This window comes from Verruconis gallopava, assembly GCF_000836295.1.
Source record: "Verruconis gallopava strain CBS 43764 unplaced genomic scaffold supercont1.7, whole genome shotgun sequence".
Classification (NCBI taxonomy): domain Eukaryota; kingdom Fungi; phylum Ascomycota; class Dothideomycetes; order Venturiales; family Sympoventuriaceae; genus Verruconis; species Verruconis gallopava.
Window position 1 is genome coordinate 8,358 of NW_015622143.1, and position 22,266 is coordinate 30,623.

Genomic DNA, 22,266 nt, shown 5'->3' on the forward strand with positions numbered 1-22,266 from the left:
AATAAGATATAATAATAAGATATAATAATAAGATATAATAATAAGATATAATAATAAGATATAATAATAAGATATAATAATAAGATATAATAATATATATAATATAATATTAAGATATAATAATATATATAATAATATATATAATATAATATTAAGATATAATAATAATAATAAATAATAGAAGTAATAAATGGAATATATATAATATAATATTAAGATATAATAATAATAATAAATAATAGAAGTAATAAATAGAATATATCTAATATAATACTATACTAGTAGAGGAATATAATCTTAGTAAGTCTGGGGACCAGACTATGGAAGGGGGGGAAGAGTTATAAGGAATAGAGTAGGAATATATATATAGTATAGCTATGCTTAGGCTATAGGTTATATACTTTAGGGGGAAGCAGTATTTAAGCTATATATAGTATCTACCTTAATTTTACTCCTTAGTCATCAGTTTTAATACTAATCCATATTTATTGCTCCCCATCCTGATATCATGCTTACATTCACCCCTTATAAGAAGTGATTATTTTACTTAAGAATAATCAAAATAATTGCAGTAAATGAGGCAATAAGGATACTAAGAATAAGGTTTATATAAATATCCAGTCTCTACTAGTATTACACTTCTTTATAATTTAACTGTCTAGTTTACCTAGTAGTTAGTTTAAATATATTCCTATACTCTTGAAGCTCAGACTATTCTAAGTTATAAATATAACTATCTTATTATATTCCTTCTATAATAAGCTCTTGTTATGCATTATTTCTTTGCTCTAGGAAGCTAAACCCTTCCGAAGTGGCTTACATTAGTGAAGCTAGTCGGTACTGGGAAAGTATTCCTAACAATATCTTAGGTATATTAATATTTATAACTATTAGCTGTATTAGGAGGTACAGAGGCGATATATCAAGGTTATCTGGATGGAATCAGTGAAGATGGCAGCAGATAGATTAATAAAGGTGTTGCTAAAGATTAAGTTTAATAGCTTTAGAGAGATATATGGTCTTAAGGTAATTAGGTACTTGATAAAGGATGCTGAAGCAGATAAATAAGAGATAATAGACTGAGTAAGATCTGGTAGTGTACCTTACTAGATTGGGGGTATATTAGTCTAAGTATATACTAAGTATCATGTGATATAAGTAAACGCTAGCTAGATAAGAGAGGAGAGCTAGGGGTAGGGGATAGGAGAATAACTATATAATCTATTAGTTAAGATAGCATATAATGAACTAAGCAGGTTTATAATCTTACTTATACACCATTCATCGCTCCCGTGATCTTCCGTACAGACATTAACAAACTCTTCCTTATTATCTAATTCGGAGATATTATTTATTATCTTAGGCTTTAATTTAGGGTGCTTTATCCAGTATTTTTCTTCTATATACCCTTTTTTATTATAAGATATATATTTAGGTTTCTTAAGCTTATTACTTTTAGTAGGTAGAGTTATTTCTATATCTACTATATCTTTAGTATCAGCCCTTTTACCTAATCTTTTGCTCTTATCCAGCAGCTAACTAAATATCTAATCTAGATCTATTTCTTTTTTAGATAACTTTATAGTATATGTAATTATAGCTACTGTATAATCATAATCTGAACTTAAATTATTTAATATAAGTGCTACTATAAACTTAGGTAGTAGTACTAAATTTGATAAAGCTAAGGTATTTAGGAGCCTTTTTATATTATAGATATAAACCTCTATATTATTTTTACTAGATTTAAGTATAGTATTTATTGGCTCCTTATAGCTAATAAATTCAGCACTAAATCCTTATTGACTATATAGTTTTTTTGTTGATCCAGAATGAGATCTATAATATATTTCTTAAATAACAGAATGAAAATATTAGTCATTTAGGTATTAGGTAATAACCGAGGTATTAAACTAACCGAGGTTGTATGAAAAAGCGGGGTAATCGATCTATATAAGCAATAGGACCTACCTTAGTTTTGTAAAGTAAGTAAAATAAAATATATATCTTAAATATATGTTTTCTATATAAATCTTACTAAGCTTCCGCCCTCCATTAGAATAGCTTAACAATAATCACTTATTTATGTTCTCTATAAAAGAACTTTGGTTTTCCTTAATCTTTAAAAACCATACTTAAACTATCTAGTTTATTAGTTTTAATCTACCCCTATTTATTAAAGTATAATTATCTGAAGTTATAAAGACTCCTATTAATATATTTATCCTCTTCCTATATACTATAGAAGTCCCTTCCTCCCTCGCTCAAGGAAGCTCATCCCTTCCGAAGTGACTTACGTTAGTAAGGTCTTGTCGGATTATGAAAGGGTTCCTAACAGTTTTGTCACCACAGTTAAGCAATAAAGAAGCGTAAGTCAACACTCTCCAGATTCTCGGAAATCACTAGGACCCATGTCCTACAGCATGAGGAGTTGCCAGTTGACACTGGAAAATAGGCCTTGCTATACGAAGATTCCCTTGTCAAATATTTCTGAACGGTACAAATCTATATCTCTGCACAAAACTCTGATATCTGTTCAAAACTCTGATATATGCAGAGCTTGACGTCTTGAGTTCAAGAAGAAGCATAAAACTGTACGCTTTAACTAAGCTCTGACACGAGCATACTCCTCGCGCTCCTCGACTTTCAAGAACCCATATGGATTCTTCTTTCGCCTGCCCTTGCGATCGCCGTACTGCTCGTCGAATTTCTTGATCTGCCCTAGGCTTGACATGTCGCCAGTGACGCTCGCGCTTATCTCGCCAATTGCGTTTACAAAGTGCACTTTTTGTAGCGTTCGCTTCTCAGGGAATTGGTACGGTTCACCCTGCGCATCTGCTTTCTTCTTTGCCTCCAGCTCATCCTTAACGGCTGCAAGAGCGGCAGAGACAACGACATTCTTCAGATCTGACCCAGAGTAATAGGGAGTCTGCTCGGCAAGCTCGGATATGTCGACATCGTTGGAGATGGTTTCGCCCTTGAGGTGGATGCGAAGTATGGCCTCGCGATCGTCTTTGTCCGGGAGGTCGACGAGCACTCTGCGAGGCAAACGGCGCAAGACTGCATCATCCAAGTCAAAGGGGCGGTTGGTTGCAACCATCAGAAACACCCCGCTCTCGTTCATGCCGTCCCATTCAAGAAGGAACTGGTTGATCGTGTCTCTATGATTCGGCCTGCCACCGCGCCCGTCCGAGCCTCTACTGGCGAGAAGGGCGTCGGCTTCGTCGATAAAGACCACACAGGGTGCTAGCTTGCGAGCTAGAGTGAAGATTGCTTTGACGGTCTTTTCACTCTCACCGACCCACATTTGGTTGACATCGGAGCCAGTAACTGTCAGAACGGCGGCTTTGGACTCTTTGGCGACAGCTTTTGCGAGCATAGTCTTGCCTGTTCCTGGCGGGCCGTACAATAAAACGCCCGAAAGTGTGTTTTTTGCGAGAACACCGTATTTGAAAGCATCTGGCCTCTGCAAGGACAACGATGTGAGATCACGTACGGCTTCAACAGTGCTCCTGGCGACGTGGACGTCTTCAAAGGTGGTGTTAATGCGCTCGGGTAAGATGACTCCGCTGATCAGGCGCTTTTCGTAGCGGTCTGCCTCACGCTGCAGAGACCGCAATCTAGACGAGATGTCAAACAAACCAACAGGCTGCGGATCCAAACCAGCGAGGCTTATTGGCTTCTGTGGATCGAGAGAAGGAAAGAAAGCATCAAGAGGGTCTTTTGGACCAAAGACACCTTTGGTCGAGCTTGAAGCTTCGAAGTTGCGCAAGCTCTGAAGTCTGGCATGGCGCGTAGCGTCCATAACGCGACTATCATCCACAGCTCTGACTAAGTCGTCCAAACCGACGGTTTTTCGCTTCTGAGAAAGTGCTCGAGCGATGGAAGTCGTTGCGAGTCGCTGAATTTCATCCCGTGGAAGAAAAGTCTTTGTAAACCCAAGAGCACTGCCAATTTCGTTGTTCAGGGAGCCAAGGATCTGATGTCGAGAGGGAGCGAGGGCAGGAGCCATCAGACTGAGTACCATGTACCAATTTCGTATATTTATATTGAGTATCCTCTGAGCATGCAATTGACGAAGGCATTGTTCTTGAGAGGTGATGACGCTGCCATCTGCCGAGTGTGGCATCACTATGAATGTTCTCCATATTGAATGATCTGTCTCCCATTGTATTGTTCTGCCTGCGTCTGCTGAAGAGAGCAAGTCCTTATCAATGGAGATGCCCACCAAAACGATGTTCTCTCCATTCTCCATACGCCGCCGGCGGATAACTTGTGCCAATCTTTCTACAAGTTCAATTCCTATAGCCGTCTGCGATATCCTGATCATGTCCTCCAGGCAGACAACAAGCCTTCGCCTGGGTTTTGTCGCTGCATCTGCACCTTGTGCTCGTCTCGACCAAGCAGCGTCAATAAGGGCATTTAGGAATTTGTCCAAGAGTGCTTCGTCCATCAGGGGCTCGACGTCTACCTCTTCTTCTCCTTTCTCTGTTCCCTTTGTGTGCTTCTTCGAATCTGTACCGATGCCAAGACCTGTCGGCGAGAACGCGGCCGTCAGGTTTTTCAATATGTCCTCCACGCTGCCGCCATGCATTGGAATCAGTGTTGGCTGCAAAACCATTGCGGCGGTCTGCATATTCTGCGATCTTTCGCGATCGTCTTCTTCCTCTGTAGTGTCTTCCTCGTCTGCGCTTTCGTCTGATTCGACAGACTCCTCGATAGTCTCACTATATGCATCAAAGGGTAGTGTCTGTAACGACACATCCAAACCCGCATCAGGACAGACGTAATTACCACCAAGCTCTGCAAGGTCCTGTGCGCTGAGTCGCAGAATGCCGGAGTCTTGTGTGGCGGCAATGTGTTCAACAATGTCGCCAAGAAGAGGCATGCATCCTTCTAGCGGGCAATGTAGAGATACAGTTGATCGCACAGAGAGGGGCGTGTCCTTATCTTTGGATGGCGGAAGCTCCAAGCTCGTCCGAATCACACCGTCAATCTCTGCGAAAACCAAGGGATCGAGCCACATCCGCTCCGAGGGGAGAACTTCATCTTTGCAAGTTTGATGATGGAAATTGTTATCAGCTTCCTGTACAAAACTTATTCCAGCGACGGAGCTGTCTTTAGAGGGAAGGGAAATAATCCGCTTCTTAAAGGGATACTTCGACGTCCCCACCTGGTGGTCTGGCCATAGAACGCAGTCGTCGAACCACGAAGGAAGTTGAATTGAAGGGAGCGTTCTGGATGCTTGCTTATCTCGGGCTTTCGTATCGCGTTCGACGATTTCGGCTGAGCCTGTGACCGGATCTACGATCATGTAGCTGCTGTCGAAGCCATTGCGTGCGTACAAGTTCTGCCTTTTCCGCCACTTGCTTGTTACCGGCTTGTGTTTGGCTGCGTCTTCGCCACAGCTGGAATCCCCTCTCTTGCTACCAGCGTCTGATGGTAACGCGGCTTGCCTGCATGCTAATATAGTGAAGAAGCCTCGATGCTGTTTGGACACTGCTCTGTATGCTTTATGTGCTCTCGTCCGACATGCTTGCCAGCCCACACATCGACAAGACGCATACATAAGGCAAAGTGAGGACGACAAGCGACGCGTGAGGATGAGGTGAGAGTCGTAGTATCTGAGTGATCGATGGTGACTTCCCAAAGTTTGCAATAAGAGCTGACGTAATCATCGATATCCGAAAATGGAAGAGCTTTCCGTAATTAGAACTGGGAATCTGCTTTAACTTCTCTGCAAAGACACTGAAGATTCGTCGAAATGCTATGCAAACTTTGAAAAATAGGAACTTGAACAGACCGTGTGTTTTGAGCATATGCAGCCTTTCTTAATCGCACTGACCATCTTTTATTCCTTCATTTCCCCCCCTATTCATTCGCCTTTATTCGCATACGAGACGCTTCCATGACCAGTGTCACTACATGGAATCTAATTACTCGCAATCATTTGTTCTCACCGGATTTTTGATATCCCAAGACTGCGTCTGTACACCGTTGTAGATTTGTACGTAGGAGCTCTATAGGAGAATCAATCCCCTTGGTCAAGTAACCGTAAACTCCACAGCATGCTATACATGCATCCAAGCAAAGCGACAATATCAGCCTATTGTGGTTGGGTCAGTATCGCTTGAGCTCACTCCCTTTTTCGTTTTTACGGATATCTTCATCTCTAGCCCGACAATAAGCAGTGTGAGCTTCCTTTTGTTATCTTTTCAGCATCTCTCAGCCCCACATCGGCAGCAATGACCATGACAGAGCCAGCTGTCAAATTACGCCTGTGCACACGGATCTCTAATTTATTAGAGAACAGTGTCTATGGGTAAGAATTGTTGATGCATGTCCCAGCGCGTTGCGAGGCGTTTATGCTCTAATGCACAAGACATGAAATAAACTTCGTGAGAAGCCCTGTATCATATTCGTACGCGAACTTCATGCTAATTTCAGGTTTTGCAAGTTTCGAACTTGATAATGCACTATAATTAGGATTGTGAAGGTATATATACATATTGATTGGTCCTTGACTTCTGATGGGTTATGCCCGAACTTTCATCACTCTTGAGCGCAATGGCAAATCTCGATGTGGTCATAAATCATGACGTTGGCGCAGAAGTCATAATTATCCATTGGGAGCTCGACTGGAGACTGACTTTTTGCTCTATGAGATGTCTGATTGCTTTAATTTCCTTCTGATTGCCCGTCTAAAGAGCAGACGCAGAATTGGCAGGACAATGCTTTTTAACTTGTTGGTATGTGGCAGAGCATGAAAAGCAATAGACGAAGAACCGGGTCGTTTTGCAGCTACCCCTGGACTTTCTAACAAACCGTAGGATAATGAGCAAGGTAAATTCCGAACGAACGTCGACAACGGTTATGCCACTAGCACAGGCCATATCGTGCAATTTTTGAGCAGATGGTTTGTAACATCGTGCAAGAACTAGCGGGTATTAATGGGCTCGCAGCGACGTGTAGCAAGGGGCAGCTACAGTAAAAGCTTTCGACCTCCATACCTTGATCACAATCATCCCAAAACTACAATGTCATTTCCCCAGTCCGATTGACTCTCGGAGGGGCTCAACCTCATTTTTATACGACTTCTCACTTCTGCAGGTACCCAGCTTAGGGCGGATTATAGTGGCAGATTTCCCAATAAACAATACCCGCATCATTCAAAATCCACTGACTCGTTTCAACATCTCATCAGACTCAATGTCTCACGGTCACTGGGCAGTGAGCGGCACTTCGCCAAGCAAAGATATAATGAAAAAGAAAAATTCGTTTCCCTCCTAATAGATTCTCGTTACGGGACTCCGTTATAGCAGTGAATGCTGAAATGAGCGAGGTTCGTGAAGAGTCTGTTCGGATGGGTCTGCTCTTCGTTGAAAACATACCATAAACGCCGAACCAGTACTCGACGAATCGATGGGTAGACAAGCGAGTGTTCTCAATTTCGTCAATCAACCGTTATTACCATGTCCTCACTGGATGGAGGGTGTGGCCATGTTTAGTTTTGTGCCTACAGCAGCCTTGATCTTGTACCTTAGCTGCATCACTGATTAGTTATATTTATAGAGACTTTCTCATATTGACTCCTAGACTTACTCAGCACTACCAATCGTTGGTTCGCAACATGGCAGAAAGTTTACCCTATTAGTTAATTTTCGGACTGACGTGCTCGCGACTTGACTGTTCGTTCGATTCCGTTTTCTGTTTAATTATAACAGTGATAAGCGTGGGTCTGGGAAATCGCCAAAAGCACTGAGACCTTGGTTACCATTATTCGCGTCTCGTAGACTTTTCGAGCTCGAGCGACCTGTAGAGGAAACGTGAAGCTCAGTACTACTAGGCTCGAGGGCCAAAAGCAAAGCCTCAAGCTGCGGCAAAACCTCGCTCTGAAATCGAAACGCTGGGTTTGTCCCTTGCTCAAGGCTTTCGAGGCATTGGCAATTTAAACCTAATGAAAGAGAAGAGTCTACTTCTGTCTCTAGTGCATAATGTGGCTATTCAGCTATTATGGCCATCTTTGCCCACCCCGATGCAAGCGTCTACAACGAGGGTTGCGAGAAAATACTTCATTCCGATCCAGTCGTCCATCAAATACTTCATCTATAGTTCTAGCATCCATAATATTCAATAGAACAATAGAAGTTATCAGTATAGACAGCTCCGGGGCATTTTTGAAGGTGTAGACAAGTGAGCTGGTAAAATCAAAGCCTCTGGTGAAACCAATGATCGATTTCGCAGAGAACCGACGAGAGATGCCTTGAACGATGTTAAGACCGAACGCAATCATCCGGCACGCCCTTTTCAGAAGTTCACATATGCCTTTATATGTGAAGCAAATGTGTCTCAAAGTGGATTGTCGATGTTATGGAGAGAATGGTTATGAACACTTTATCTACCATCATGTCCTTGTTAGGAAAACTCGAAGATAGGGGCGCAATTATTAGCATAGTGATGGCTCTTGAATTTTCTGGCTTGGATCACGTCCTTGCCACACCGATTGAAGCTTGTACTAATTGCTAGCAGCAAGGTGTCTCTCACATGGTTACGAGCATCACTCTAGTCACAGGTATGCTTCTGGAAGATGTGACTACTAGAGAGGTGAACGGCTTACGACTGGAGCATGTAAAGCCAGCCGTGGTCGCAAATATGAAGAGTAAGGATGTTATGGTATGTCCCACATCAATTAATGCCAGTGAAATTTGTGCTGCCTGGCCTCCTTCTTGCAAGGTAGATGGCAGACTAGTCAATTCTTCGGAACTTATCTGCAAAATACGCATTAAAAGACTGTGTTAGCTGCAAAGCCAGCCCAGTTCTAGGTCAGACGTGTTGAGTATATGAAGCGTACAACGACATAGCCAAATTATTAGGAATTCATCCTACTCTACCAGGAAAACTGATGATAGGGAATGAAAGGCGCAATGGGATGCAATTCTCTCCTTTCTGAGTTTACTGATAGCATATCTATGGTGCTGATTCTCACCAAACATCTCGTTCTCTGCTTAATCTCCGTCTCGAGATTCATTTATACTAACACTATCGAGGCTCGACTTAATATTACGTAGTCAAATGAGTACATTTAAACTCACTTCTAGCAGATGAGACAATGTAATATGCAAGGTGCTGTTGATTTCAATCCCATTTGAGAGTCTAGTCGCCAGGGGAATAAAGTGCTCTACGGACTACCCTGACATGAAAAGTGTGAACGCCGAGGACTATGCGTATTGAGTACAAAGACATTGCTTTTTGGCATTTTTGCCAAATGAATTACGCGAGATTATCAAAGCCCCGATATTTGGAAGTCCAACTCTGAATCGTCAATGATGCTGAGCTCAATTCTACTCCAGCAGAAAGTCCATCCCTTCCACAAAAATCAAGGAGAGACATCCACTGTCCATAATCTTCCTAGAATGATTGAAAAGACCTTGAAAAACAATGTCAATATCTGACGCTTCTTTATTCTGGTCGAACAAGAGCACCGTCACGCCACTATTATAAGTTTTACCTTGCTGTGTCGTCTTCCCCGACGCACTTGGTCTCTGTCCACTTCGCGAATCTCACTGTTGGAGCATCGCAAAATCTCCAGAACAGATCTGCGGCCCAAATCACCAATGGGACGATGAATATCGCGCTGAGAGCAAAGCCTGAAACGTACTGGCCCTGGGTCTCGTGGCCGGTAATACGCCACGACCACCTCATTATACTGTAGCCTGCCGTATGCAGTACCGGACCGTGCATCAGATAGATCGCATAGCTTATGTTGCCGAAGTACTGTACAACACTGGTGTTGAACGGCTGTTGCAAAGTCGGCGAGAAGTTCGTCGCAAGAACGAACAGGATGCTTCCAATGCCCTGCCAGAAGCGATACTTGTCGGCAAACCACTCTGGTATCAGAGAAGCCAAGTATATGTATCCCGGGGTCTCTGAAGAATCCTCGTCAGGTTGTGACATAAGGTAGAGGGAGCAGAAGGCGAGAAAGAACCAGCCGTATTTCTTTAAGAACCAGCCGCTTTTCTTCGCTTGAAGCGCCTTTTCGGACCAACTATGTAAAGACGAGGGGAGAGTCGAGAAGGGCAAATTTGATGATGTATTTTTTCTAGCAATTCGAATGAGATCCAACTCAGCAAGGAGCATACCGGATACGAAAAGTATCATCTCCCAGCGATTGTTGCGGAAGCTAAACCACATGAATGCGAATAGGCACATCCATCTGATCCAAGTACGGACTCTCGCCAGACCCATTTGAAGCAGGAAAAGCAGCATTGATGCGCGAAATTCGAGAGGAATGGTCCAAAGGTGTAGATCGTAGCCCGTGCTGCCACCAAACTGATCAAAGCTCCAAATGTGGATGAATTCAAACATGCGCCATGCCCAGTCCCAGAACTGCTGATAGAATGTCTCCATACGGACCTGGTGATACTCTTTGATGGCACGGAAGTAGGACTCATCTGCTGCGAATTCTCGCGTGCTATCGTAGAAACCAAACTGCACAAGCAACACTACCAGGAAGGTGGAAATAGCAGTTGGGATGAATAATCTTAGTCCGCGTCGGAAAATGGAGGAGGACATAGTGACACTCATCGCATCCCATGAACGAGATCTCATAAGTTTTAAAGGTTTTAGTGAAAGTGCGTAGCCGGATATGACAAAAAAAATACAGACCATCGGGGGTCCGGAGTAGATCAGACGAATGATTGGCAGTTGCAGGAGATAGTCGTTCTGCTGTCCATCGTCCCACACGTATCCATAACCTCTTGTGATCGAGAAACAGCCGTAGGAGAAATGACAGAAGAAGACAAAGAGCGCGGCAAGGCCACGCATTCCATCTAGGTAGGCGGTCGGATAAAGCTTCTCAGGCTTGCGCTCGTCTCGTCTTATTCGACTCTGGATAAAACTGGGTAGAAGGGCAAAGCCAATTTGCCCGAGTAAATGGCGCCACGACTGGACACGCCATGTTCGTACGTTGGGGTTGACAGCATAGAGAAAGTGTGGTGAATATCGTGGTCCTGGAGCATTGTAGTGAAGTGTTGCTTCTGAATCTGCATCGCTTTCCATATCTGAAAGAGATCTTTCGTCAAAAAGAGGCTCCTTTTCCATCTCTGGAGATTTGCGATATTCTGTTGAGCCGGACATGGCTTCTGAGGTTGTCCACAGTGAAGGGATCCTGAAGTTCTCGACACGAGAGGCCAAGTATTGGCACAAACGAGGTGAGTGCCAGTATTGTGAGGAAGATCTTCACCAAATGCCTGACTGCTAGGCAGTTGGTGGCAGGAGACTCAATATTGTACCCTAACTCCTCGTGTCAGGCCGAGTGGTAGTTACGTGATTTTAGTCGAGCTACCCGAGTGTTTAGTCTGATCTCCTATGGGTGGCACTGGAACGAACAAATAGCACTGTCGAAATTGAAAGATTGTCTATTTATCCTTGTCGTCGATTATTGCCTTTGCCGAGAAGCGAAGGTCAACCCATGTTTCATGTGCCGCTAGTGCAAGGAACATAGAGCAAAGACCGTTCAGGTGGGCGAGACTGTAATGCTTGAATGGTAAAGGCAAATAGCTGGAGAATAACACGGCGCAAAAAGAAAATTAAAGAAGAATTCAAATGATCGCAGAAGCAAGGAAAGGAATCTGAGCGTGGGTGCTGTGGGGAAGATTGTTCGATGAAGGGAGGTTCCAAAACAGCGTTTCCAGGCAAGCCAGCTGCAACACCCGCTGCGGCGTGTTAAAACATTAATTTTCCCCTCGAGGAGGCAAGGAGATGCCCCCATAGAGAGGAAATTGTTGACAGCTAGAGCATGATGGGACGCGGCTCCAGCTTGTGATTGCCAGGGCGATGACCTGAAAAGAGTTGCTGCGAGCACCTGAAAAGCTGGCCGTTGGATGACATGATCTTCGCATCGTTAAACGCACATTCCATCGGTCCACCAGACGGCCAGCCTGAGTCTACCCAGTGGAGCCTTCGCTTGCACGGAGTACGTAAACCAAGGTAGCCCTGTAGCTGCATTCTAGATGGTAATGATCGCACTTCTGCGACGGATTTGGTGTTGTGCAAGCGAACGTCGTCTCCGCCGAGGTACTACGTGCGCGAACTGGAAAGTCAAGGCCCGCACCAGGATTCGGCGAATGGCGTTTTGGTTCATTTATGATCCATGCCGAACATCCCCCCAAGTCTGAATCAGGTGAAAAGCTCAAGTCAAAGGAACCGAAGAAACTTTATCCGCGCGAGAGTGTTGCGCTCTGGAAACGACTCCGTCATCTGTAAACGATTGATCCATGTCCCGACGAGTTTTGAAAGCTACTTGGTCTTTAGGAGGTCATCCTGCGACACCAAATGCTTCTGGAAGGCCTTCAAGAAAGGTCTGGCGCCCTTTCCGCAAGGACTGTCAAGGCGACTGGCCAACCGGAGACTTGCGAGCACGCTCCCGTGGCTGCTCGGCAGACGACTGGATTCCGTGTGGGCAAGATATTGTGGAGAAGTGAAAGAAGAGGCAGACGATCTTTATTCCTGCCGCATCAGCTTGATCCACTTCGCACTGCTGGCTGGTTACGGGTGCTGCCACTGCCGTACTGCATGTCTACAGACGTCATAGACGCGCGTCTAATCTTTTTGCAGAGAGTAATAGGTCGTGTGCTCTCACTTAGGCCACAAAGCTGGCACTTCTCATTTGGACAAATGGTATGAGTAAATTTGTACACGTTCGCAGATGCTTGTGATGGTTTTAAGGACACGATTACTTTTAAATTGAACCAACTACCTTTAAAGAATTTTTTTGGGTATCTGTAAGCAACTTTGCGATTCAGAATCCAAGAACGAATCGCTACGCAAACGTTGCACCAGCAGGTCGGAGTCTTGTTCCGACAAATCCTCGTCTTTGTCGCCCCGTACGACCTCTACCCAACCAGTTCAACTTCAATTCCTTCGTGAGTCTCTCCATTTTGCTCTGCGCATCATCTTTTGACTGTACACTTGCGAGCACGCTGACGCACTGGAGCATTCTACCAACCATTTCCGTGACCTGTGCGGAGTCCATCGGTTGCGGCGCCGGAGCAACAGCATGAGACTGAGAACCCGCGGAATGCGCACCTACAGAGGATGGAAATGATCCTGCAGATGTGTTTGAAGTAGCCCGCGAGCGACCTACTGCGGAAAATGGCGAGCCAGAATCTAAATGAGTACTCGACTGTGAATTATACGAGTTCATGCTTTGATAAGGCGATCCAAAGCCATCGGCCGACTGAGCCGTCCCAGGTCGCGTTGCAGATCCTATCGGCGGTGGTTCTGGGAGTGGATCGTAAGGATATATACCAGCGCTTATACTTTCAAGGGATAAGCGTGTAAAGATGGCCATCAACGCTTCGTGTCGGGGTAAGAAGACGGTATCTCGAAACTTGAGCAACACAATACGGCGGACATCTAGTTCCTCTCCCAGCACGAATATGTTCCGATTTGCGTCAGGGTCAGTTGCATCACTATCGGAAGGCAATGCAGCTCCCCAGAAATCTGCAGCTTCTCTTGCAGACATGATCGGACCTCGACCTTTGAATTCTAGATCAAGCGGCAGGAAGACAGCCTGCAAGAATGGCAGTATAATGCTGAACACCAGATTCCACATAGCAACTAGATGTGGCACCAGCCTGTCATCTGGAATTTGTCGCAGCGTCTGGTCTAGTGAGAGGAATCCCGTTTGAAGCAGCTCATTGAGGTCTTCTATGATCAAAGTCGGCGCGCGGCGCTGAATACAGCGCTTGATGTGAACAGACACCAGCGCATTGAAATCTTCAATGGGTGGACGGAGTTCTTCACCTTCGAAAATATTAAGTAGCTTTGCCTTCAACAATGGCCAAGCATCATCTGGCTGCAACCCAGATATGCCAAACGAGTTGCCCAAGTTTGCAACACCCGCCTGCGTGAGGCCAAGATCGGAAACGTGAGATACGCTGGTTCCAGATGTCAACGGGGAAAATGTGCTGTTGCTATTGTAATTAGGTGTTCCAAGCCAATCTGAACTTTGACTCAGTGACGCATCTCGTAGAGGCTGTTCCAATGAATTATTTGATATGTTTGGAGTCAATTTCTCCTCTTTTTTCTTTTCTCTGAGAGCTCTGCCTCCATGTCGTAGATCTAAGCCACTGACCGATTTTGCAAATGTGCTTCCGTGACCTGGAGAACTTGGCACCGCAAAATTATACAGAGGCTGTGGAGCGCTAGGATCGGTAGGTCTTGAGGTACTGCTGGCAGAGGATAGTGCGAGGTGCAGGTCGTCCTTATCCTTAAGCTTGTTCTTTTGACGGGAAAGAAAGTGATGCTTATGCTTTTCCTTTTCTTTATCTCTATCAGCTGGAACAAGTGTAGACGTGGAAGTATTCTGCGCTGAATAGAACGAAGAGCTACTACTGCTAATATTCGACTCGACCAAGCTGGTTGTGGAGATATTGGGAAATTTGTTGAGGTTTGACGAGTTGTAGGTGCCCAGTCTCGGTGATGATAAAGCAGGATGTTTTTTGTCATCCTTGTAGATACCGATGTTCTTAGGCTTCGAAAATAACTTCATCTTGGTCTTCTCTTTACCGGATTTTGCATCTTTCTCGGGTACAGGAGGTGGCTGTCGATCAGGAGCGAACTGAGGTGAGTACGGAGGCGCTTGCCCTGGGCTCCGTGGAAAGGCTGCGTTAGCAGCCGTCGCTGCAGCTAAGCTGTGGCCTCCAATGAAGCTGTCGTAGCCTCGAATGACAGGAGCATTCTGTTGTGGTTGTGCATATGGCACCGCTTGAACTGCGGGTGGTCTGCGAGCCGCTTGAGCAGCTGCGGGCGATGGCGTGGCTGCCGACGGATCTGGAAGGGTCTGCGACCTCTTGCGATTGTGGTTATTGTTCTGGATGTGCATGGCAGCCTGAGCGGCAAGCTGCGAAGTAGAAAGTCCGCTCATGTTCTGGGCGCTGGATGACGCACTTGAGATGGTAGGGTCGAAGAAGCCTTGACTTCTTTGTCGTGCCCGATGACCAGGAACCCATTCGGTAGGTGACGCTGCACGGCGCGCCGGGTCAACGACTGGTCGCTGCAGTGGGCGTGAGAAGCTTTGGATGCTGGCCGAGCTTGTATTCGGCTGGGCGTACAGGCGCCGTGGTGGAATTAACGGAGACGAGCCTTGCGTGAAAGTAGACTCGGAATCCTGGCTGGACTGTGACTGAGTTCGGGGCCTGGCTATGTTGCCTTTGGGGACTTCGGAGGTGAAGGCGATGGGAGAGCTCAATGGCTTGCTAGGAGAGTCCATGACGTCGCACGGAAGTTATATTTGAAGACACTACCTATTCTTGCAAAAGCATGCCGGTCCGATCAGATATCACGGCTCTTCGTTCCTTTGTGACGTGTACTTGTCATCGACTTCCCTAGGTATCGCGGTGCATTTCGTGGGCCAATAGGCGACTGCTGAAAAGTACAAGATCGAAATTCAAAGCCTTGTGTGTTGGTTGATAGTAGGGAAAGGAGGAATTTTAGGTAGCTGTCAGCAACCTGCTTCAGCTGCCGTCGCAGCTTTTGCCATGCAATGGAGAATTCGTGAAGGCAAACGATGTGCTGCTCTCTAGCTAAGCCCCACGGCATGCCCTAGCCGGAAATTAGGGTGAGACATCAGCTGTCACAGAATATTGCAATTTTTCGAACTGGTTTTCAATTGTTAAGACAAATGTTTTCAAGGGCACAATATTAAAACATCACAGACGGCCACGATGGCAATTATTGAAGCAGATTATACCTCCCTGGGGGCGGACTCAGACACTTTCAAGGTCCCCGTGGCTGTCGTTCCCGCTCAACCCAATTCCGAAGAGCGCACGACATATCTCGCCTGCTTACGCGCTTCTCTAAGCTCCATGCAAGACTCGATCAACGTTTTTTTAACGCGGAAAATGGAGGAGGAGAACCGGATTGCTGGAACTGATGCTACACAAGATGCCAAAGAGGAAGAACAATACGGCGAAGAGACTGTTGAGGAGAGCTAGACGCGATTGCCTAGGGACAAAATGCTCTTTGACCTCCATTCTCCAATCCTGTACTCTTGTCACTGCAGTTCCAAGATTCCCAGAGGACATCAATGTTGGAGACGCCTGTCAGAGAGTACAAAGGTGGACGCATCACCAGCGGCCAGAGTAAATTGCTGGCTTGGTTCCAGTTGGGCGACTTTGCTCCATGTCGATACAAAGGCAGCACACTTTTCACCCAAACCTAATTGACCATTGCTGTTAACTCCGATCGCATAAATTTGGCCTTGGTCCGTCGCTATCACTATATGACCGTTGCCAATCGCAAAATCTGTTATATCGTCAAATCGATCGTCGTCTAGCAGTCTCACGTCCCCGTCATTCGCGTCCAGCAGTTCGTGCAGTCCAAATTGTGTTCCAGGCCTGTCACAACCCCAGATATACAAGGCCTTTTCTTTGCTCAAGGCACCAAACATCCATCCTCGGCCGTTGATCTTGTTTACGTAGATCCCACCAAGGGCACTTATCATTGAAGGTTCGTCTGCCCTATTCTGTGTGTCTGGTACACGACCAAGACATCTAGAATACCTACCATCGCCCCACGAGAAAACCTCGCCCTCCTCTGTCCGCATTATGAAACATGTAGTGCCTGCCAGCAATGTATCTGCACGCCCACGTTGTTTATGATGCCTGAACAGCTTCCAACGCTCATCGAATTCAGAGGCGCCGCTTGGATTAGTATACCATTTCTCAAAGGCGACAAAGCTGGCGAATTCGAGGATATGGATCATTTGAGACTCTTTCGGTTGTAATATTATGACGGCAGTGCGCTCAGAACCTGTGATGGCAATATGTGAGATCCTTGGGCTACTTGCGCCTCTTTGAAGAGCGAAGGCCAATTCTCCATTCGATGTCACGTTGAATCTGTAGATCAGACCGCTCCATGTGATCAAACCAAGCGGTCCGTTTAGATTACCGAAAACAGAACGAATCTCAGCGCTGCTTTTTAACTGCCCACAGGGTAATTTCGAATTGAATGTCGCACCACTAGAGGACCAGCCTCCGACTTGGCCATACACATGGATTGTATCGTCTATTAGCACTGGTTTGAGTTCTTGTCAGCTTCATACTGCAAATAACTTCAGTTGTCGTCCACGCAAATGGAAAAATAAGGTAATTTGTTCGTTACATCAAGACGTACGAACGGTTGAACTCCATCCTGCATAGAGCACTCTCGCGTCTTTCGAAGTCTTTCTCCCAGCGATCTCGATCAGAGATCTCACATCTTCGGATAGCGCAAGCTGTCTTGAGAATCCCGCAATTTGGCAGTGTGCATTGAAACCACACGCATAGATAAAGGCCATGGTTCAAAATACTGTGGGGAAGTCTTCAAGGCTTGCATCAGTCCATAAGACCTTCTAGAAGTGAAGATAGACTGACCAGAAGTTTTATGAAGCGATCATTGATTCTTAGACGTCGTCTTCTTTCCGTGGGAATAATTTGCAAAGGAAAGAGGTTTCGTGCTTGGTTAAACTCATTTTACGCAATGGAGGCCACCCTTCACTTCAAACCCCACTCTAATATATGCGCCAAGTTGATCAGATGAAATTTCAAGAAGTATGTAAGAAGATATATTAGATAGAACTCGTCAGCTTATTTAGTAATGACCACATCTATTAATTATCGGAAAATCTAAGAAGATACGAGATTAAAAAATTTACCTGGTGAACTTTAACATCTGGTGTGAGGAGGGTTCAACGAGGATCTACCGACGCAGCTTAGTGAGAAACCGCAAATAATTCATTCAAAGTTAGTAATTTTACTTCATACACATCATTGAAATAACTGGTCAACCACTCAACGTGATTAATTGTTCTTAAGTTGTAACTTATCCCAACCCGAGGATCAGCCGTCAGAATCTTCGAAACTGTCATGGCCTAGTTCTAGCTTCCATATTAACGATAGCACATAGCACCCTGCAAGGCGCCAAGTTCAGGTTCCTTATATAGCAAGGCACCAATGCTTCAACTTCACCTCCAAAAAATACCTTGCAGCTCATGTATTACCTAATTCGAAAGTGTTGCGTTTCTATGCTACCTTAATCCCACTTATAAAATCGAGCCGATAACAATGTCGCGTCGTCCTCACAAAAAATCTAGATCAGGGTGCAGAGAATGCAAAAATCGTCATATACGGGTAAACGTCTATGCATCAAGATAATTTATATAATCTGATCGGATGTAGTGTGATGAAACCCGTCCAATCTGTATCAATTGTAGTCTGGCGGAGACGCGATGTTCTTTTCTAGGCACCAGCACTCCTTTCATTGTGCCCATTACTTTTGAGTCAAACTCAGAGTTGATGGAAGACCAAGCATCTACAGCAACTACCAAAGCACAGAATCTATGTCAACTATGGGATTTACGAAGTCGAATTCCCATTAAAAGTGAATGGGACGATGCTTTCAACGTAGACATGGCCCATCTAGAGCTTTTCAACAACCTCTCATGTGTGGAATTTTTGCAGCAAGATACAAGAAGCGATGTTGATATACCGATCAATTTATATCTCAAGTATGCTTTCTCTACCCCATACCTAATGGTAAGTATCGATTTAAAAACATCTCGATGCCAAAGAGCTGTCTTTTGCAGTTACTTGGGTTCCCTCATAGATTTACCGCTGATTCGACTATTTGAACCCTAATCATGTATCACAGCCTCTTCAACATTAGCAGCTAACATTGAGACTTTGCACAGCACCTTTATCTTGCAGCATCGGCACTCCACATGAGTACCAAAGTTTCGGAACGATGTGAATACTATCGAGAATATTCAACCGGTTTGCAGACCAGAGCACTTTCGCTTTTCAGAAAGACCAATCCGATTCTTGAGGTTACTGCAGACAATTGTGTACAGATGTTCCTGTTTTCCAGTCTTGTGGGAGTACATGTTTTAAGCGACACTTTTCTCCACCAAAGGGATTCCTTGCAAGGCTTTTTTAACAGCTTAACAAGAAGTCTAAGAATATATCGCGGCGTCCAGACAATCGTCCAACAAAACAAGCAAATATTCAAGGCCTCAGAGATTGGACCTAGCTTGGCGAAAATCTCAGATCTCCTTCAGACGACGACGGCAGCTGGAACAGAGTGCGCATCAATTGAAGACATGATAATTGCTAACGACATGTCAGTGGAATCAAGGGTGGCATTCGGGCAAGCTAAATCGCTTCTTCAACATCTATTCGATGTCTTGAAAGCGATGAAAGGCAACAAAGGAAATCTATCGATACTCCTTTCGTGGCCCATACACATCCCCTCAAATTATATCGACCTCCTAAAGGAGCTAGAGCCCACGGCTCTCGTAATATTCGCCCACTATGCGGTATTGTTGCATCGCGCTCGTGGGCTGTGGCTGATTGGTGACACGGGTCAATTTCTTATCCAGTCAATCGAAAAGCATCTTGGCTCCGGCTGGCAAAGGTTTTTACAATTTCCAATTTCAGCAGTTTCTGGACACCTTGATTTCCACTAAAGTACTTTGGTTGGTTCATTGCACGTGAGCGTTGCTCTCCGAGCTCTTGTTGCCGCAAAAGTTTCGAACGACCAATCAGATGGCACTCTGTTTATATTCAAGATATAACTGTCCGAAGGCATTGAAAGGGCTGTCTGTCCGCCGGCTTTTGATTCTGATTAATACTGAATACACAATCTTGGCTGGTTGGGATGTGCACGAACCATGCGACCATAGTGACATCCAGTTGTGCCTCACTGTGTACATCACTAGCCGAATAAATGCATATACGCGTACGCTAAACTGTAAATGGATGCGACGAGGCTGATTGATGCTTTATGAATGAGGGCCGCTGCGCACCTAGCAATCGGTATTTGTGATCTCATTGTAGTTTAGGCAGCTCTCTCTGTTTAATGCAACCTGCCCCCTTTCAATAAATTAGAACATATATTTGCTTTCATGAAATCTTCTCCGTTGTCGACACATTTAACTATATCCAATGGCGCATCTCAAGCCGTACCGAGGCACCGACTATTATATTTGGAAATATCTACCTTCAATACCAGCGGCTGTAACGGCAATGTGTCTCTTTTTCCTCGTTACCTGCTTGCATTGTGGCCGCATGGTCAAAACTCGATGCTGGTTCACCCTTCCGTTCGCAATTGGCGGCATCTGTAGGTGGTCGAAGTCCGTTATGAGCAATTACAAAGAGTTTCTAACCCTGAAATCAGTACAGTTTGTTGGCTACAGTGTCAGAATCAGTTGCTATAATCACACAGATCAACTCGCGCCCTACATTATTCAGAGTGCCTTTATCCTCCTTGCGCCTATTTTGTATGCGGCAACGATATACATGGTACTCGGACGGCTCATTCGAAGAGTTCGGGGAGACTGTTTCTCCATTATAAGGCCAACATTGATTACAAAGATTTTTGTTATTGGTGATATTCTTGCGCTCTTAATACAAGGCAATGCCGCTGGGCTGACGGCTAAGCCATCCACACGGAAACTTGGAGAACAGATCATTACGGCCGGTTTGTGTGTTCAGATGATTATGTTTGGAGCCTTTTGTGTTGTTACAATGAGTTTCCATGTGAGGATAAGAAAACAAGGAAGCAGATTGCAAAGTGTCGCTGCTGATGTGCCTTGGAGAGAGGGATTGATGATGCTCTACACGTGCAGCATATTGATTATGATCCGATCAATATTTCGCTTGGTGGAGTATATCGTGGGCACTGATGGATGGCTATTGATGCATGAATGGCCTTCCTACATTTTTGATGCACTTCTGATGTTTCTGGTTCAACTTATATTATTCATTCGGTTTCCAAGTCAGTTCAAATTTGAAAAGGGGAATTTCGAGCATCCGCTTTGAGACAACGGCACGAGGGTGAACTCTGCTTCAACAACCCTCCTGATTATCGAGGAAAAGTATGCATATTGTCCAAAATAAGTATTGTCGAGCTTTTCTGGCAGCATCTTAGCCAATGGACTGTTAGATCTCACACTAAATTATAGACAGCCTAATTGCTGGAGCCCAGAAATCATTCTTTTATCTGTCTTCATGTAAAATTTATGTAGGGAGGCGTTTTCTAACATGGACTCTTCAAGCGATTAGGCCGGTTTGAGACACGGTTTTACTGACCACAACCCGTGAACTGTAATATGTAGAAGTTTTAGTTAACAGTAAAGTGGTGATAAGTGGCGGAACTTTTTCTACGTAACAGACATTCAGCCCATAGCCAACGCCTCAAATCGCGTGATGACGATGTGAATCTCCTTTTCGAAATTTCTAAGCAATAATAACAAAACTAGAAATTCGTTGATTCTCTGAAAAGCCTCATACTTCTGATGTGTAAATCCTGTCCGCTTCTGTAACAGGCGAATGTTTCCGGACTCAATTAGCTGACGAATTGTTGTCTCATTCCAACCTTTTGCCTAATGTTGTATTTATAAATTCATTTCATATTTTTTCTTAAAATCCTAGGCACCTGAATAAAGAGCGGGAACTAAGAGTCTATGGCTGTGAGGTGCGTGAGACCTTCGTAAATATCTGATATTATTTGGCTACAACGACAACGATGACAAAGAAGTGCGACGAAATTGAGTATATTATTGGGAAAAGAAGCTTATTAAATGGTTTCTGCTCTACGCTTGCCGATACTAAAGAATCAATGATAATGCAGTTCACGGTATGTGCTCTGAAGGAGAATGAGTTAAACATTTAGAGACCGCTGTGTTTTAGACACGTGCTATCACTAATAGTTTCCATAACGAACCACGGAGAGTTCTTTGTAAGGTCTTGTGCCTGTAAAACTATCAGTACGGCTTGATTCGCGAGGAGCACATTGAAAACACACCTCGAATGATTGAATTTAGTACCTGCGTGCAACACAAATCGTCCCCCATCGAACGTGCATGAAATTACCACCGACTTTTGCAGCTCCAAGAAGTGCTACCACTTCGATAGATACGTAGATGTCTCAATATCTGGCCATTTGACCAAGTGTTGTCTCCAATACTTTAGGGAATTCTGATAAATAACAGCAAAGGCTCCAATTAAGATGCATGAACAGTATTCCGGACTTATTATGAAGCAGTAATTGGGAATTTAAATAGAGATGACTGCTACTGATCAAATTTGACGTTGTATATGTTGGTGAATATAAATGCTATGGACGGATTGAATGAAACCACCCTATTTCACTTGTAATCATTGGGAATCTTCCGTCGTTATTACTCTTGAGTACCAAGACATTCGCCCTCTACTAAGTCATGAA

The 22,266-nt window shown here is 44.6% G+C and overlaps 5 protein-coding genes across 6 annotated transcripts; 1 reads left to right on the forward strand and 4 right to left on the reverse strand.

The window, feature by feature from the left end:
* Positions 1 to 2,166: 2,166 nt before the first annotated feature.
* Positions 2,167 to 5,769, reverse strand: PV09_02655 (uncharacterized protein). Its single transcript, XM_016355732.1, has one exon. It carries the CDS (start codon positions 5,567 to 5,569, stop codon positions 2,606 to 2,608), a length of 2,964 nt encoding a protein of 987 aa, XP_016216038.1. The 5' UTR covers positions 5,570 to 5,769; the 3' UTR covers positions 2,167 to 2,605.
* A 3,346-nt stretch (positions 5,770 to 9,115) lies between these two features.
* Positions 9,116 to 12,064, reverse strand: PV09_02656 (uncharacterized protein). The gene has a single exon (XM_016355733.1). It carries the CDS (start codon positions 11,134 to 11,136, stop codon positions 9,505 to 9,507), a length of 1,632 nt encoding a protein of 543 aa, XP_016216039.1. The 5' UTR covers positions 11,137 to 12,064; the 3' UTR covers positions 9,116 to 9,504.
* Positions 12,065 to 12,694: 630 nt separating this feature from the next.
* On the reverse strand, positions 12,695 to 15,694 carry PV09_02657 (uncharacterized protein). Its single transcript, XM_016355734.1, has one exon. It carries the CDS (start codon positions 15,272 to 15,274, stop codon positions 12,821 to 12,823), a length of 2,454 nt encoding a protein of 817 aa, XP_016216040.1. The 5' UTR covers positions 15,275 to 15,694; the 3' UTR covers positions 12,695 to 12,820.
* PV09_02658 (uncharacterized protein) lies at positions 15,663 to 16,466 on the forward strand. The gene has a single exon (XM_016355735.1). It carries the CDS (start codon positions 15,729 to 15,731, stop codon positions 15,996 to 15,998), a length of 270 nt encoding a protein of 89 aa, XP_016216041.1. The 5' UTR covers positions 15,663 to 15,728; the 3' UTR covers positions 15,999 to 16,466.
* PV09_02659 lies at positions 15,919 to 17,530 on the reverse strand. Of its 2 annotated transcripts, XM_016355736.1 has the most exons (3): positions 17,418 to 17,530; positions 17,179 to 17,364; positions 15,919 to 17,079 (listed from the first exon to the last, which is right to left on the reverse strand). In XM_016355736.1, the coding sequence occupies exons 2-3, from the start codon at positions 17,339 to 17,341 to the stop codon at positions 16,088 to 16,090; spliced, it is 1,155 nt and encodes a 384-aa protein (XP_016216042.1). In that variant the 5' UTR covers positions 17,342 to 17,364; positions 17,418 to 17,530; the 3' UTR covers positions 15,919 to 16,087. The 2 variants fall into 2 exon arrangements, with proteins under 2 accessions (XP_016216042.1, XP_016216043.1); XM_016355737.1 differs by having other exon boundaries at positions 15,919 to 17,364.
* Between the last annotated feature and the right edge of the window lie 4,736 nt (positions 17,531 to 22,266).

What these genes read in the sequence shown, in the direction of transcription:
- PV09_02656 (XM_016355733.1), bottom strand. Translation starts at nt 11,136, where the DNA reads ATGTCCGGCTCAACAGAATATCGCAAATCTCCAGAGATGGAAAAGGAG.
- PV09_02658 (XM_016355735.1), top strand. Translation starts at nt 15,729, where the DNA reads ATGGCAATTATTGAAGCAGATTATACCTCCCTGGGGGCGGACTCAGAC.
- PV09_02657 (XM_016355734.1), bottom strand. Translation starts at nt 15,274, where the DNA reads ATGGACTCTCCTAGCAAGCCATTGAGCTCTCCCATCGCCTTCACCTCC.
- PV09_02659 (XM_016355736.1), bottom strand. Translation starts at nt 17,341, where the DNA reads ATGGCCTTTATCTATGCGTGTGGTTTCAATGCACACTGCCAAATTGCG. An exon ending in AGGATGGAGTTCAACCGTTC is followed by an intron (nt 17,080 to 17,178) that starts GTACGTCTTGAT and finishes AACTCAAACCAG; the next exon opens with TGCTAATAGACGATACAATC.
- PV09_02655 (XM_016355732.1), bottom strand. Translation starts at nt 5,569, where the DNA reads ATGTATGCGTCTTGTCGATGTGTGGGCTGGCAAGCATGTCGGACGAGA.